Source organism: Balaenoptera acutorostrata, chromosome 19 (assembly GCF_949987535.1).
Source record: "Balaenoptera acutorostrata chromosome 19, mBalAcu1.1, whole genome shotgun sequence".
NCBI lineage: Eukaryota > Metazoa > Chordata > Mammalia > Artiodactyla > Balaenopteridae > Balaenoptera > Balaenoptera acutorostrata.
Window position 1 is genome coordinate 59,084,808 of NC_080082.1, and position 16,654 is coordinate 59,101,461.

The 16,654-nt window shown below is 49.5% G+C and overlaps 1 protein-coding gene across 9 annotated transcripts in view; it reads right to left on the bottom strand.

The window, feature by feature from the left end:
* The window catches only part of PLEKHA4 (pleckstrin homology domain containing A4), a 31,615-nt gene that overhangs the window by 8,421 nt on the left and 6,540 nt on the right, over positions 1-16,654 (bottom strand). For 2 of the 9 annotated variants that reach the window (XM_057533990.1, XM_007168255.3), the window contains exons 2-16: positions 15,377-15,466; positions 14,008-14,115; positions 11,897-11,969; positions 11,682-11,782; positions 11,422-11,531; positions 10,629-10,838; positions 9,990-10,269; positions 9,280-9,366; positions 8,256-8,303; positions 8,054-8,134; positions 7,745-7,894; positions 6,043-6,141; positions 4,606-4,746; positions 3,219-3,318; positions 3,071-3,147 (exon numbers count right to left, since the gene is read on the bottom strand). In XM_057533990.1, the coding sequence (XP_057389973.1) occupies positions 3,071-3,147; positions 3,219-3,318; positions 4,606-4,746; positions 6,043-6,141; positions 7,745-7,894; positions 8,054-8,134; positions 8,256-8,303; positions 9,280-9,366; positions 9,990-10,269; positions 10,629-10,838; positions 11,422-11,531; positions 11,682-11,782; positions 11,897-11,969; positions 14,008-14,115; positions 15,377-15,466 (1,755 nt within the window). Of the gene's footprint in view, positions 1-3,070; positions 3,148-3,218; positions 3,319-4,605; positions 4,747-6,042; positions 6,142-7,744; positions 7,895-8,053; positions 8,135-8,255; positions 8,304-9,279; positions 9,367-9,989; positions 10,270-10,628; positions 10,839-11,421; positions 11,532-11,681; positions 11,783-11,896; positions 11,970-14,007; positions 14,116-14,636; positions 14,778-15,376; positions 15,467-15,928; positions 16,618-16,654 lie in introns of those variants that run through there. The other 7 variants (XM_007168257.2, XM_007168256.2, XM_057533989.1 and 4 more) reach the window with 7 other exon arrangements.

Here is a 16,654-nt window from a genome sequence, read left to right on the forward strand (position 1 = left end):
TCAGGTGGCCTGCTCATGGGCGTGCTGGGGCCACAGGCACACACACAAGACACAGGTGGCAGTGCCTGGAAAAAGCCGACATCCAAAATGTTTGGAACATGTCTACGATTTTCCTGGGCATTATTATTATGCAAACAAGAAATTGTGGCATTCCCCCCCCCCAATGTTCATGGCAGCACTATTCACAATAGCCAAGACATGGAAGCAACCTAAATGTCCATCAACAGATGAATGGATAAAGAAGAGGTGGTACATATATACAATGGAATATTACTCAGCCATAAAAAGAATGAAATAGGGGCTTCCCTGGTGGCACAGTGGTTAGGAATCCGCCTGCCAGTGCAGGGGACACGGGTTCGAGCCCTGCTCCGGGAAGATCCCACATGCTGCGGAGCAACTAAGCCCACGTGCCACAACTACTGAGCCTGCGCTCTAGAGCCCGCGAGCCACAACTATTGAGCCCACGTGTCACCACTACTGAAGCCCGTGCGCCTAGAGCCCGTGCTCCGCAACAAGAGAAGCCACCGCAATGAGAAGCCCGTGCACCGCAATGAAGAGTAGCCCCCGCTCACCGCAACTAGAGAAAAGCCCGCGCGCAGCAGCAAAGACCCAAAGCAGCCAAAAATAAATAAATTAATTAATTATTTTAAAAAATAAAAGTGCTATTTAAAAAAAAAGAATGAAATAAAGCCATTTGCAGCAACAAGGATGGACCTAGAGATTATCATACTAAGTGAAGTAAGAGAAATACCATATGATATCACTTATATGTGGAATCTGAAAAATGACATAAATGAACTTATTTACAAAATAGAAACAGACTCACGGACATAGAAAACAAAATTATGGTTACCAAAGGGGAAAAGGGAGGGAGGGATAAATTAGGAATTGGGGATTAACAGATGCACGCTGCTGTATATAAAAGAGATAAACAACAAGGACCTACTGTATAGCACAAGGAACTATAGTCAATATCTTGTAATAACCTGTAATGGAAAAGAATCACTTTGCTGTACACCTGAAACTAACACAACATTGTAAATCAACTATACTTCGATAGAAAAAAATGTTTAAGTTTAAAAAAGAAATTGTGGCATCTCTGCATACAGCTTGTAACAATAGAATTTCACACTCCGTGAAGAGCAAGGATAAACCACCCACCGCCTTAAAAAAATCAAAAAACAAAAACTGCATACTGGCTGCAGGCATCTGGAACCCAGGACCTTTTCCTTAGAAATAAAAAGCGCCTGGGGAAGAAATTGAGACACAGATGTAGAGAACAAATGTATGGACACCAAGGGGGGAAAGTGGCATGGGTGTGTGGTGGTGGTGGGATGAATTGGGAGATTGGGATTGACATATATACACTAATATGTATAAAATGGATAACTAATAAGAACCTGCTGTATAAGAAAAATCAATAAAATAAAATTCAAAAATTCAAAAAGATAAATAACTCTCCAAAAAATAAAAAGCGCCTGATATTTATAAGCTATTTTTATTCCCCTGACTCCATTTAAGTAATTCACTGCTATTTTTTTTAACTTGACATTTAAATGGTGATGTTATTTATAGCTTTTATCCCATTTCGTATGCATATTCATACATTTTATTGGAGAAATGGTAGTGCGTTTGCTTAAGTGTGCTGCTCCAGACATGGCAGGCGGTGTTATAGAACGCAGAGTACACAGTATACGCACCGAATTACTAGAATCTGCAAAACTTTGCATTTTAAACAACATCTGGTCCCAAGGGTTTTGAACAAGGTTTGAAAACCGGTATATCTAGAATCCGACTCTGTCTCGACATCTCCACTTTTTCTAACCTAGTGCAAACAACTGTTCTCTCCCCGCTGGACTAGCCCAATCACCTTCTCACTGGTTCCCTGCCTCAGCCCTTGTTCACTGTCTGTTCCCCCATGTGGCCGCCAGAGGGCGCTAGTTCCCATTTACAGCATCTCAGTGCCTGCTCAGATCTCCATGGCTCTGGGCTCACCCAGTGTCAAAGCTAAGTCCTCACCACAAGGCCCAGCACGATCTGCCCCTATTACCCCTCTGTCCTCATCAGCACCCCTCTCTCTCTTGCTCGGTTACTCGGTTACGGCCACACTGGCTTTCTAGCTGCTCCTCCAACACGCCAGAGTCTTCTGCCTCGGAACCTTTGCAAACACTCTTCCCTTTGCCTCTAATGCTCTTCCACCGGACATCCCCAAGGCTTGCTCCCTTACCTCCTCCGGGTATCTGCACAAGCATCACCTCTCCAGAAGCCTCCCCAGACCAAGCCATTGACAATTGCACCTCTTCTCCAAGTATCCCAAATCCCCTCACCGTGCTGTTTTTATTTATTTAGCACTTAGAACATATAAAATAATTTATAGTAAATTATTTATTACCTGCCTCTTCCCACTAGAATGTCAGATTCATGAGAGAAGGATTTTTTTTTCTCATCTTGTTCACGTTTGGGTCTTGAGCACCTAAACAGCTGTGATAGAACTTTCCTGAATGATGGAAATGTTCTCTATTTTCACTGTCCAACAGGGTAGCCACTGGCCATTTGTGTCTCCTGAACACTTGAAATTTAGCGAGTGAGAGTGAATTTTTTATTTTATTTCATTTAAATTCATTTAAATTTAAATAGCCCCATGTGACTACTGGCTACCTTATTAGACAGTGAAGAGGGTATTTAATAAGTATATATTGAATGAATGATTGATAAATGAATGAATGAATGAAGTGCTTGCTCTAAGGCACTACTTTCAAGCTTTATGGGCATTCATCTAATTTGACTCTTCACATCAGCCCTAGGTGGTAGACACCACTATTAGCTCCATTTTGCAGATGAGAAAATGGAGGCAGAGAGATTTCATAACTGACCCAAAGTCACACAGCTTGGAAGTGGCAGAGACAAAATTCAGTCCCAACGCTCTTAACAAATCTCGCTGTCTCTGCTCTGGGGTGTGGCCTTAAAACTCTTCTCTCCCAGATGTTTCCCCAAGACTGGGGACAGGGGGTCCTTCCTGTGGTGGTCAAAGGGTTACAGTGGACCTGAGGAGGCCAGATGGACTGCCTACCTTGGTTCCTGGCTGTGGGGAAGGGGGGCGGCGACCCTCAGGGCTGGAAGCCCGGGAGACCCTTGGCGATCCAAGACCTGAAGGAGCAGAATGGGACTGGTGAGGACCAGGAATGCCGAGCAAGTCCCTCCCGACTCCAGACGCTCACCTGAGCGAGGGCTGGCCAGCTCTCTGTCGCCCCCTGGGGGCCGCCCCCAGTCAGCCTCAGGGGACCGGGGTAGGCTCAGTTCCAAGGACTCAGGCAGGCTCTGGAGAGGTCAGGAAAGGGGAATAATAATTATCATTACCACTATTATTACCATTTTCAAGCACTTAGCAATTGAGACACTGCATAAGTAGGATTAAGATTGAAAACCAGGAGCCAGATCTGGTTTCCAAACCTCAGCTCTGCCATTTTTTTTGCTGTGTGACCTTGGGCAAGTTACTTTACCTCTCTGTGCCATATTTCACCTTTTGATATGAGGATTTTAACCTACGGCTTTTTTTTTTTTTTTTTTTTTGGCTGCGTCAGGTCTTAGTTGCAGCACACAGGATCTTCTTTGAGGCATGTGGGATCTTTCCTTGTGGCACGTGGGCTCTTCATTGCAGTGCGCAGGCTACTCTTTAGCTGTGGCGCACAGGCTCCAGGGCACGTGGGCTCTGCAGTTGTGGTGCGAGGGCTTAGCTGCACCGTGGCATGTGGGATCTTAGTTCCCTGACCAGGGATCAAACCTATGTCCCCTGCATTGTAAGGCTGATTCTTTACCTCTGGACCACCAGGGGAGTCCCTGATTTGAGGATTGAATCGATACAAGTAAGGCACTTAGAACAGTGCCTGGCACATGGCAGGGCATTATACATGTGAGGTTTTATAATGATTATGTATCTGGCACGGTGCTAAATACTTCACCAGCATTATCTCACTGAATCCCCTCGGTAAATCTATGAGACAGCTAATATTATCCCTATTTGATATATGGGGAAACTGAGGTTCAGAGAATGAGGTCAATGACTGATATCACAAAGATAGCAAAGCTGAGATCTAAACCCAGGTCTCCCGGATACATGATCTGATGATCAGCTATGACCATTGTGGCTCCTGATTCCTGTCGGCTTACTCTATGTCAGGCACATTCTAGTCAGTTTCTCCTTCTTACAGTACCCTGCAAGGTAGGGGTTAAGATCAGCGGTGTCTGGTAAATGTTTAACAAATGCCCTCTGGGAGAAAAGAGCACTGGTTTGTAGCATTTGCCAATTTCCATGGTGTAAATACTCCTACCATGGTCAATTTCAAGCTACCAACATGACATCACTGAATGTGGAGTTGAGAAGAGATGCAGGCAATTGGACCTTGGGAGGTGCTGGAAATTGGGTCCAGCACACCACTGGACAATTATCATAGTATAACGAATAAGAAAACAAAGGCTTCCAGAGCTTAGGATACGTGCCTGAGGTTGGTTAGCTGCTCAAGGGAGAGAGAAAGAGGTGAGTAGGTAATGAGTTGGGCCGGGGCAGCTGGAACAGGAAGCTGGGGGTGAGAAAAAGGTGAGTCTCACCTCCCTCTCTAAGGACTCCTCGCCTTGGAGTGCAGGGGATGGGGAGTCAGGGTCAGTGTGGTGGGGTGGTTTCTGGGGGCCCCCCAGACCTGCCAGTGTGTCTTCCACCATCCACAGTTGCTGTTGAGCAGATGCTCTGTCCTGGGGAGAGGAAAGGAATTTGTTACTCACAGGTGGGAAAATGCAAGGAGGGTTAAAGTTGATAGGCCATGGAAAGGGTCTGAAATTTCCATTTAGATATCCCACTTACCCATTATCATTTATCATAAACATTGTTTTTTCTGTATGGCTCTGTAGTGTTACCTCTGTTATAAATAGGTGACCATAGAAATATATGTGAGTCTGTTTCTGAATATTCTATTCTTTCCTTTGTTCCATTTGTCTAATGTGTCAATACTATACTGCCCTCTTATTAACTATAGCTTTACAGTCAGACTTGATTGATATCCAGTTGTGTTAGTCCTCCAGCTTTGTTTTTGCAGGTTGCCTTGTCTACATTTGGCCTTTTGCACTTCCAGATAGAATTTAGAGTCAGCTTGTCAAACTCCACATAAAAGCCTTCTGGATTTGTATTGGGATCGAATATCCCCACTGGGGAAATCAATTAGGGGAGACCACATCTTTACATTAGTGTCTTTCCTATCCAGGAACATGGTACATCTCTCCATTTATATCGGTCTTCAATTTCTCTCAATGACATTTTGTGGCATTCAGAGTAGATGTCGTGCATATCTTTCATTATATTTCTCCCTAGATATTTAATCTGTTTATGTTAATTGTAAACACTATTGTTTATGAATATTTATTTTCTAATTGTTTGTTATTAGCATACAGGAAGACAATTGATTTTTGCATGTTATCCTTGCATTCAGTTACCTTGCTGGATTGGCTTATTCTACCAATCTTTCTGGAGATTGTTTTGGATTTTCTACATACACAGTTTTGTCATCTTTAAATAAAAACAGCTTTACGTCTTCCTCTTTGGTCCTTATACCTTTGATTTATGTCTCAGACTCCCTTGTACTGCCAAGCAATGGGGCTTCAGGAGTGGGGCTTGAACTAAGGGATTGGATTTAGAACTGCAGCCTCCAGAGGATAAATTTAAAAGTGAAAGTCAGGATGCAGAATGCAAGAGATGAACTTGCAGGATGGGACAGGGCTGAGGGGCAGAGTTTTGACCCCAAGGGTAGGGCTTCAAAGTAAGAGGAGAGATTTAGAACCAGACAGGGCAGTGGTTCCGAATCTGAAGATAGGTCTTGAAATTAAGGGCACTGTCTTAATTATTGGGTTTTAAATGAAAGGAAAAGGCAGAGGGGGAGGGGCTAAAGATCACATGGGAGGGGCTTTGATTCTATGGGAGGGGCTTAAATGCCAAAAGGGTTTCCAAGTGATCTCGGAGTGCAGGGTGGGGCTTGGGGGCTTGGGGCAGGGGTGTACCTGGGGGGACCCGAGGTGCAGCAGGTACTCAAGGGTCTCTCTCAAGGTGCTCAGCTCCTGCTCCAGGCTGTTGTACGTGTCCCAAACCCGCTCTCGCTCCTCAGGTCCCAGAAAGGGGGAGAAACAGAGTTAGCATGCCCTCCCACCAGATCTTTCCCAATCCCATCTTTTCCTAGATTAGCAGGAGGAAGGGTGGCCTGGCCCCAGGTGCCCTGGGGGGTATATGGACTGCAATTCCCAAGGGCCTCTTTGCTCAGACTACTGGGAACCCCAGAGTCTGTACTGAACCTGCCATTCCAATGAACTGCTAGTGTAGACAAATAACAGCTTTCCCTGAATCTTCTGGACTACCTCTGCACTCCTCTAGGATGGCAGAGTCTACAGATCTAATGAATTCTTGAAACAGACAAGACCACGAGACCTATACACCCCTGGGCAGCAGAAACTTCCTTGCCAATACCAGTAACAATAGCAGCTAACATTTACTTGGCACTTACTATGTGCCAGGCACTGTTCTTAGCTCTCATTTAATTCTTTTGAGGTAGGTACTATTAATGTCTCCATTTTACAGATGGTAATAATTACAGCTAACACAAGTATTGCTTACCATATACTAGGTACAAAAGTGTTAAACATTCACTCATTTACATATATTTATGAAAACTTCACGATAGCCCTATGAAGTAAATATTATTTTTATGATCTCAAGTTTATATGAGAGGCATCTAAGGCCCAGAGGGATTAAGTAAATTCTCTAAGGTCACACAGCAACTATGAGTGGAAACTGAGATTCAAAGCCAGGAAGTCTGTATCAAAATCACCCCCTTGGGACTTCCCTGGTGGCGCAGTGGTTAAGACTCCACCTGCCAATGGAGGGAACACGGGTTCGAGCCCTGGTCCGGGAAGATTCCACATGCCGTGGAGCAACTAAGCCTGTGTGCCACAACTACTGAGCCTGCGTGCCACAACTACCAAAGCCCGTGCACCTACAGCCCGTGTTCCGCAACAAGAGAAGCCACCGCAACGAGAAGCCCGTGCACCACAACGAAGAGTAGCCCCCGCGGGCTTCCCTGGTGGCGCAGTGGTTGAGAATCTGCCTGCCAATGCAGGGGACACGGGTTCGAGCCCTGGTCTGGGAAGATCCCACGTGCCGCGGAGCAACTGGGCCCGTGAGCCACAACTACTGAGCATGCGCGTCTGGAGCCTGCGCTCCGCAACAAGAGAGGCCACAATAGTGAGAGGCCCGTGCATCGCGATGAAGAGTGGCCCCCGCTTGCCACAACTAGAGAAAGCCCTCGCACAGAAGCGAGGACCCAACACAGCCAAAAATAAATAATAATAAATAAAAATTTAAAAAAAAGAAAAAAGAGTAGCCCCCGCTCGCCGCAACTAGTGAAAGCCCTCGCGCAGCAATGAAGACCCAACGCAGCCAAAAATAAATAAATAAATAAAAAAGAACTTACTAGACTGGAAACTAAATCTATCTCAAAAAAAAAATCTCCCCCTTAAATGGCTAAATTAAATACTACTGTTTCTTGGCTGCTTGCCCCTCACCCTCTAGGAATGTCAAGCTCATTGGCTTAAAATTGGGGGGATTCTCAAGAACCACCTTCCCAAGAGCCTTTGGGGGCAAGTGCTCTTTAGTAACAACCTGTAGAATCCTGGGGTCTCCTTGGAGGTATGCCCCTTCCCAGATGCTCACCTGGGTCAGGTGACAAAGAGCGGCCCTCACACTGACCAGTCGGTCCTGCAGGAGGCGCTGGCGCCCCCAAGCCCTCCCAGGAGCTGCAGCCTCCCTGGTTGTTTGGCCCAGCTGCTGTCGAGTCAATTCCAGGGCTGCTTCTAGCTGCTCCTGCACCGAAAGGGAAGATGGTTAGACTTCTGAAACCACCCCCAGCCTCAGGAAAAGAGAAAAGGTGTCTTCCCATATCCTTGGGTATGCTGGGGATCAGGATGGGCTAAGGGCAGGTGGAGAGGCCAGATGTTCCTCCCCTGTCCCAGAGCCCTGTACCTTCTCCTCCTGCCTCTGATCTATCTCCTCCTGCAGCCTCCTCAGGAGCCGGTCCTGCCCACACAACTTGGTCAACAGAGTCTGGAGAAAGGAGGACAGGAGCTATTTATGGACCAGATCTGGCTCTTCCCCCTGCCCCACAATTTAAACATTCTCTCCCCAGCTCTGGGAACTCAGCAAGGGTTCGATCAGGAGAACTTACATCTGTCTCCAAGCTTTGGTGGAAGGTTGAGTCCAGAGGGGGACCCGGCTGAGGAGAAAGAGAAAAGTTGGAGGTCACATGCCCAAACAGGTCCTTATTGTAGCTCAGCACTGAGCTGAGCCCTGTTTCTACTAACAGACACCCCTGTCCTTATTAGATTTGTTCCAAGCTTTAGCAAACCTCAGTAGACCAATTGCCAGACTTTTGGCTTTAGGAAGTGGTGTTTGCTACCAAATAGCTATAGCAAATAGATAATTAATGGAGAAAACTCAGAGAGTTCCTTTATGACTGAGAATATAATAAGGATGCTCACTACCACTGTTACAGTTTAACACACTATTAGAGATCTTGACCAATGCTATAAGATAAGAAAAAGAATAAAAGTGTAAGGATAGGAAGGGGAATGATAAAACCATCATTATTTATGGATGATGTGCTCATCTACCCCCCAAAAAACAATAGCATAAAAAAATTATTAGAATAAATAAGAGAATTCAGCAAGGATGCCAGGTGTAAAATGAAGTTACAAACATTAATAGCATATCTCTACACCATCAATAACTAGAAAATATTTTTTAAAAAAGAAGAATATACCATTCAAATAACTATAAAAACTATCAGGAGGGAATTCCCTGGTGGTCCAGTGGTTAGGACTCGGTGCTCTCACTGCCAGTGGCCTGGGTTCAAACCCTGGTCAGGAAACTAAGATCCCTCAAGCCACATAGCGTGGCCAAAAAAACTCAAAAAACTATCAGGAATTTAGGAATTACCTTAACTAATAGCACACAAAATCTCTATGGAAAAACTCAAATGACAGACCTAGAAAATTATATGAATGAATGGAGAGATATTCTATACATATATGCCACCCAGTTTTCAGCAGCCCTAGGAAACTAATATATATCCAGGCACCTTGAAATACCCAGTCTTCTCTAGGCACACTAATCCAGGAGATGACATTCATCATAACAAAGAAAGCAAGGGAGGGGGCTCTGGCAGATTCGAGGTGCCCCAGGATACCTACCAATAAAACCATGGAAGCCCGGGTCCCAGGAGGCCTCGGAGGGAGCTGGAGATATGTGGAGGAACCAGAGGGGGCCTGGGAGGAATACTGAAATAGAGATGTTTAGAAATTGGCATGTCTTAGTAACAAATATTAGAATGGATGTGTCCTGAATTGCAGTGCCTTAGGAGACTCTTTGAGGTTCAGAACTGGGCCCCCAGAACTTCCTCAACTATCTGCTCTCCAGCTGTGTGCCATTGTGGGGACACAGAGAATGATAATAAACGGAAAGCCTGGCAAAACAGTCCCAGGGACCAATGGAAGTTGCAGTCTACTCTCACTCTCACATTCATGGTTAGCTGTGGATTTTCTGGACTACAGTCCCATGATGTTCAGAGGAAATAGTAGGTGACCAACTTGGAAAGATAAACTGGAGACACAAGGCAGATGCAATCGACGCTACCGCTCACAGCACTGTCCTAGAGGAGAGTATTCTGGACTACAATCTCCATAATGCTTAACGGGTAATGGCCAAAGACCAGCCTGAAGAGAGCCCTGAGAACTCATGGGAGTTAAAGTTCACTCTCCCTTTCACATCTGAACCCAGCTGTGATTATGCTGAACTACAATCCCCATGATACCCAGGGGCCAGTGGCCTAGAGACCAGCCTGGAAAGACAGGCCCATGGCCAAATGGGAGATTTAGTCCCTCTCCCCATCACCTCTGCTCACCGGTGTTCTGGCCTCCTGACTCCAGTGCTGGGGACTCCTAGGGTCCCTTCCTCCCCCAGCCTCGGAGGAGGGTCCTCGTCGGGGAGTGGGGGGCCTGGAGAGTGTCTGGCGCTGGGGGCCCCAATCCAGGGGAGGCCGGACATCGATGCGACTCAGGGGGGTATGGGGTCTGGCAGAAGGTGCTGTGTCTCCAGAGGAGAGAGGGGGTCTGCGCGCAGGAGCAGAACGGGGCCGGGGGAGGCTCAGAGGGGAGGGAGAGCGAGAGAAGGGTGTGAACAGGCTGTAGGGAAGAGAGAATAGGCGAACTGCGTCAACTAGAGCCCCCTCATCCCACTACCTATCAAGCCAGCCTCAAAGATGTGTCTCCCTTCAGGGTGTCTCACTGTCCCTCTGGAGTAGAACCCTCCTCTAGTAGCCAGATCCTGAATAATTTCCCTCTTTGTGGCATCCCTTCCTTGAGATTTCTCCCCGACAGGCACTGACCCCACAAGAACCCAGCAAGTCACACACATCAGTGAGAAAGCACTAAGTCACTCCTCTAATCAGTCCCAGCCCCGCCCTTCGGCCACGCCCACAGCATTTCCTCTGAAGCTCAGCCCTATAGAACCTTCTCGTCCCAGACTCCCTCGTCCAACTCACTCTGGGCTCCTTGTCCTCCGAATTCGGGGTCCAGATTGGAGGTCAGCCATGGGGCTGGGAGTGAGCAGCCGGCCACGACCTCTGGAGAGACGAGCCACCTCCGGTGATTCTGAGCCGCGCCCCTCTTCCCCTCTGCTCACCTCTGGGGGACCACCGGGGCCGCCAGGGCCCTCCGCAGTCTGGGGACGTGCAGATAACCTGGGTTGCCCACTAACGAGCGGACACAGAAAAAGACATCACTCCTTTGAACTTTATAACAGCCCTTATTCCCATTTCACAGATAAGGACACAGGAACCTACAAAGAAAAAAAGGGAGGTAGTGCACTGTAAATTGTTTTCCCCATCTTGCAGATGGGGAAACTGAGGCCCGAGTTGGCAGTGACTTGTGCAGGGCCACAAGGTCCATCCAGGTCGCTGGGCCCAATGCCCTAGGCTATGCGTCTCCAGCCTGAAAATTCGGTCAGGCAGACAGAGCCTGGAGCCTTCCTTTTTTTTTTAATCTGACATTTTTTAGGTGGCAGCCTCAGGGGGTGGAGACTTCTGCGGGAGCCAGTTAGAGAATGAGCAATACTGATGGACCAAATGGTGGGCGGAGCTTACAAGAGATAGACTCTTTGCTGATTGGAGATGAAGTCCCCTGGACGTGGGGCCTGAAGGGCGGAGTTTCATAGCTAGAAGAATAGTGATTGGACACTGAAGAGGGCAGGGCCTCAAGGGGAGGGGTTAGCCGGATAATTTGCAGGATCCAGACTGGAGGTAGAGTGTCAGGAGCGTGGCCTGTACTTATGCTCACCAATCGTCCCCCTCCGCGCGGGAGGCCCGCCCCAGCGCCCGTAGCCAGCCCCTCAGGTCCTCGAGCGTGTCAGCCGCCAGAACGTAGGTCCTCATGCCTGGGTGCTCCGCCTGCGGGAAGAGAGAGCTGGAGGGCCCGGCCGCCGTGCCCTCTAAAAAGAAGGATGCCATGGACCCTGGTCTTTATCTCCAATAATGGATGCTCCATGCCTGCCCCCATCGCCTAGTGCCTTAGTGCCCATGGGGGTTGGATGCACTCACGGTGAAGGTGAAGCGCCGCCCTCGGGGGGCTCCTGGACCGTCTGGCCTGATACTGTAGCTGGGGAGCAGGACGCTTCCCAGGACGCTCTCCTCGCGGCTGTCTGCAAAAGACAGGCTGGGGTCAAGTGTCACACAGGGATCTAGAGGCCAAGAGGCTAGAGGAAAGGGAGGGTGGGAGGGGGGCCCGCCCACCCCATGCCAGCTGGGGCACTGACCCTTGTAATAGAAGAGGCAATGGCCAGAGAGGACGAACCAGCGGCGTTTCCAGAGCCGGAGCCCGGAGCTGTCCTGGAGAGACAGAGTGGGAGTAGAGGGGGGAGGGAAAAAAGGAGATGGAGACAGTGACACTTGGGGCCAAAGACCCAAAGAAAGGAGAGGAGCAGAGACACATGTTTGGTGCAATAGATTCAGGTGGAGAAGTGGAAACCAGTGGGTTGCAGTTGAGAGGACATAGATTCTGGACACAGGTGGACCTGAGTTTGACTCTTAGCTCCACCACTTTCAAACTGTGCCCTTAAGCAAGTCATCTCCCCACTAGGAACCTCATTTTTTCCTCACGTGTCAGTTGGGGATTGAGAAGTTACAGGAAGATTGGGACAGATACTGTACCACACACGGGCAGCGGCTTTATATAGGAAGACGTGGCCCGATCATTACGGAGTGTGAGACACAGAGAGGCCAGGAAGGTGGTGCTGAGCCATAGCCTGAATCCTGCATCTCCCCATCTCCTCTTCCAGAACTGCTCCATCTCTAACCTGGTGCCCCTCTTCTCCCCTTCAATCCATTCCCACAGAAGCAGCATGATCTTTTAAAATTATAAATCAGACCATGTGAGTTCCCTGCTCAAAACAGAGCTTCCCGTCACACTTAGAATGAATCTCAAGTTCCTTACCCTAATTTGCTGGCTTACAGGGAATCTAAAACTTGGGTGCACATAAGAATCACCAGGAGGGCTCATTAAAACACAGATTCCTGGGTCCCATCCCCAGAGTTCTCCAGTCAGTAGATCTGAGGTGGGAGCTGACAATTTGCATTTCTAGAAAGTTCCCGGGTGATGCTGGTGCTGCTGGTCTGGGACCACACTTAGAGAAACTCGCCCTGTCGCCCTGCCGTCCCTCCTCTCTCTCACCTTGGCTTGCTCCAAACACCAAACTTTGGCCTGCTGCAGGGCCCTTTGCTTTCAGATTCCCTCTGCCCCCCAGATCGTAACACAATGGGCTCCTTCTTGACATATAATTCTCAGCTCAAATGTCATCTCCTCAGAGACGCCTTCCCCGACCAAGTCAAAAGTAGCTCTCATCCCTCAGCCACTTTCCAGCACATTCTCCTGCATTATTTCTTCACAGTGCTTCATTTCCCACCATCCGAAATCACTTAGTCCATTTGTGGTTTTTTTGTTTTTTTTTTTTAAATTTATTTATTTATTTTTGGCTGCGCTGGGTCTTCGTTTCTGTGCAAGGGCTTTCTCTAGTTGCGGCAAGCGGGGGCCACTCTTCATCGCGGTGCGCAGGCCTCTCACTATCGCGGCCTCTCTTGTTGCGGAGCACAGGCTCCAGACGCACAGGCTCAGTAGTTGTGGCTCACGGGCCCAGCTGCCCCGCGGCATGTGGGATCTTCCCGGACCAGGGCTCGAACCCGTGTCCCCTGCATTAGCAGGCAGATTCTCAACCACTGCACCACGAGGGAAGCCCAGTCCATTTGTTTTATACTAATTTATTATCCATACCTGTCCAACCCCCATCTTGAATGTAGATAGATACTTATTTGTCTTATTTGCATGGTATGTGACCCAGGGCTTGGCACATTGTAAATGTTCAAGAAGTGGTCATTGGACTTCCTTGGTGGCACAGTGGTTAAGAATCCGCCTGCCAATGCAGGGGACACGGGTTCGAGCCCTGGTCTGGGAAGATCCCACATGCCGCAGAGCAACTAAGCCCGTGCGCCACAACTACTGAGCCCGCGAGCCACAACTACTGAAGCCCGCGCGCCTAGAGCCCGTGCTCCGCAACAAGAGAAGCCACTGCAGTAAGAAGCCCGCGCACCGCAACGAAGAGTAGCCCCCACTCGCCGCAACTAGAGAAAGCCCGCACGCAGCAACGAAGACCCAATGCAGCCAAAAATAAAATAAAGCATAAATAAATTTATGAAAAAAAACAGTGGTCATTGAATGAATGAATGAATGAAAGAAACGACAGAATAAGGGAGGAAGCAGTGATCAAAAAAAAAATATTTGGAGAAGACTTGGAAGGAGAGAAACAGTGGACAGCCAGGGGCACAGCCTCTAACATCACTTGGAGTGTCCTTTCCCTTCTCCCGCTCACTCTACCTGCTTATGAAGCCAGCCTCGGATGTGCACGGGGAGGTTAGGGTCCCTTCTGAGCGCATTGCCCCTCTTCCCGAAGGCATGCACCTTGCTTACCGCCCGGGTGGACTTCTGAAGAGACAAGGAGGACAGAAGTGAATATGGCCTTGGGATGGGCTTGGGGAGGCGGTGCAGTGGGACTCAGGCAACCCGAGGCCCTCCTCAGCTGCCTTTAGAAACTGGGTCAAGGAGGGAGCTGAGGGAGTTCCCTGGTGGCCTAGTGGTTAGGATTCGGCGCTTTCACTGCCGTGGTCCGGGTTCAATCCCTGGTCGGGGAACTGAGATTAAAAAATACATAAAGAGGGATCTGAGTTTGGGGATGAGAATTGCATGTGCATACTGCAGAGCTGACAGACACTTTTCATGCGTGGAGGGAAGTGTCTGGAGGCAAGGAAGAGGCTACTGGCCACTGCGGAGGGAATTTGGGGATCAAGGGTCCACTGCCAAGGAGAAGATGCTCTTGGCCACCAGAGCCAGAGATGCAGTAGAGCCTTTGGGACCCGAGATGGCAATACTGCCTGGGAGGTCCCCATAATCAGGAAGGACCTCTGTGCTGAGTCCCTGGTGGTGGGTCAGCTGGAATCAAAGGATACCTCAGTGCCAAGGAATGACATTCCTTAGCGATCATGTCCAGGGTGGCGGTGGGAGCTCCAAATCCCTTCATCCCAGTAGATGGGCCTCCCTCTCCTGTCCACACAGATATCCCAGGCACCCACGGCCAGATTCCCACAGGATGCCCCTCCTTGGTGATGATGCTGATACAGGTCAGGATCAAATCTCCAGAATCTGAACTTGGGAAGCTAGAAATGAGTGAGGGGATGTCTGGAGGACAAGAAAATGAACGTCATGACTGGACTTTGGGCTGGGGTGATGATTTAGGATGCAAGAATCTCAGGCCACATGGGGCATATTTATTGTTGGAGAAGGGTCTTTCCTTTATCAGATTTCAGAATTGGGTAGATGGGATGGCTAGAGACAGAACACGGATTTCTCATTCCTAATAAGAGTAGCCACTGAGTTCCTGGCTGGGGAGAGGGGAGGTCACGGCTGGGGAGTGGCCTTATCTTAGCAACCAGAGTTAAGCAGGGTTGTTACTTTGGCTTCGAATTAGGAAAATACAAGGGGTGGGGACAGCTGGGAGTGCCTCTGAATTCCTAGCTGTGGTGGGTGGGAAATTTGGGACCTTGCTAGGTTCGGCACACCCCGTTGCTAAAGATCCTTGCTTTTGACAACCAGAGTCCCTCGGGTGGCACTGAAACCAGGGTTCGGAAACAGGAGGATGGGGCAGCCCAGAGCACCCCCCTCCTCCCCAGCCCCACCAAGAAGCTCGAACCTTGGTGCTCAGGCTGCCGAGCGAGGAGATGGTAGAGGCGCTGCTGGCCAGGCTGAGGCTGCTCCGAGGTCTGCCTTCCTCCATCAAGGGCTTGGGGAGAGAAAAAAAGGGGCTGTGTGTGCCTCTCTGCAGATGACCCGGCCGGGGACAGAGACAGGGTCAGGGGCTTGCAGGTCGGAGGAGGCGGAGGAGAAAGAGCCTGTTGTTTGGGGCCTGGGGGGACTGGGGGAGGCTCCGGCCCGGGACCGCATACCAAGAGTGATGCCAAGAGAGGTGGGCGGCACTGGCAGCTGCGGGGAGGGGGCAGCTGTCTGCAGCCAGAGACAGAGAATAGGAGCCCCTTTATTCTTGCCCCCCGCCCCCGCACACTGGCCAGGAATTTGACCCTCTCTGTGCTCAAGACCCCCCATTCCCTGTCTCTTTCCAGCTGTCCCCCCAGCTACCTGTCTCCTGCCCTCCCACGTGCACCCCCAGAACATCCCCACTGAGACCCGGGCACCAGGAATGTGCACCCAGGCAGCTCCTCCGTCCCAGCCCAGCCAGGGAACTTACCAGCTCCGGGGTCCCAAGGGCAGAGAGCACAAGAGGGCAGCGCGGATGCTGGGACACCCAGGCACAGTGCCCCTCCTCCTCTGCCCCTTAGGGGATGCCTCTCATAGCCCTCAGTTCTCACCTGCTCATTCACACCCTTTGGTCTCTTTGTCTCTGATAGTGAGTCTTCCTCTCACGCTCTACCTTCCTCTTATACTGTCTCTCTCTCCAGTCTCACCTTCTGTCTCTCTCACTCTCTAATCTCTGTCTCTTCCAGTCTCTCTCTTACTCATTCCCTCCTCGGCGCAGCATCCCCACCCCCACATCACTTTCTCTCCCAATCTTTCTGTTTCTGTCCAAATCTTTTTCTGCGACTCATGGAGTCTCTTCTTTAAGTCTCCATCCCGTTCTCTCTCTCTCTCTCTCTCTCTCTCTCTCTCTCTCGCTCTCTCGCTCTCTCGCTCTCGCTCTCACTCTCGCTCTCTCTCGCTCTCTCTCGCTCTCTCTCACTCTCGCTCTCTCCCTCTCTGTTCCACCTTGTCTCTCTCTCTCCCGTACACTCAATCTCTTTCTCTTTCTCCGTGGCCCTCCACGTCTACTGTTTCCTCCTCGCTCAGATTTCCCTTCTCACTTTCTCTCTTCCCCGCTCTCCCAGTTTCTCTTTCCTCTCTGTGGGTCCTTCCCTCCGTCTGCCAGGCGCCCACGCGGCTGCCTCCCCTCCCAATCCCGGCTGACCCCGCCCCTCTT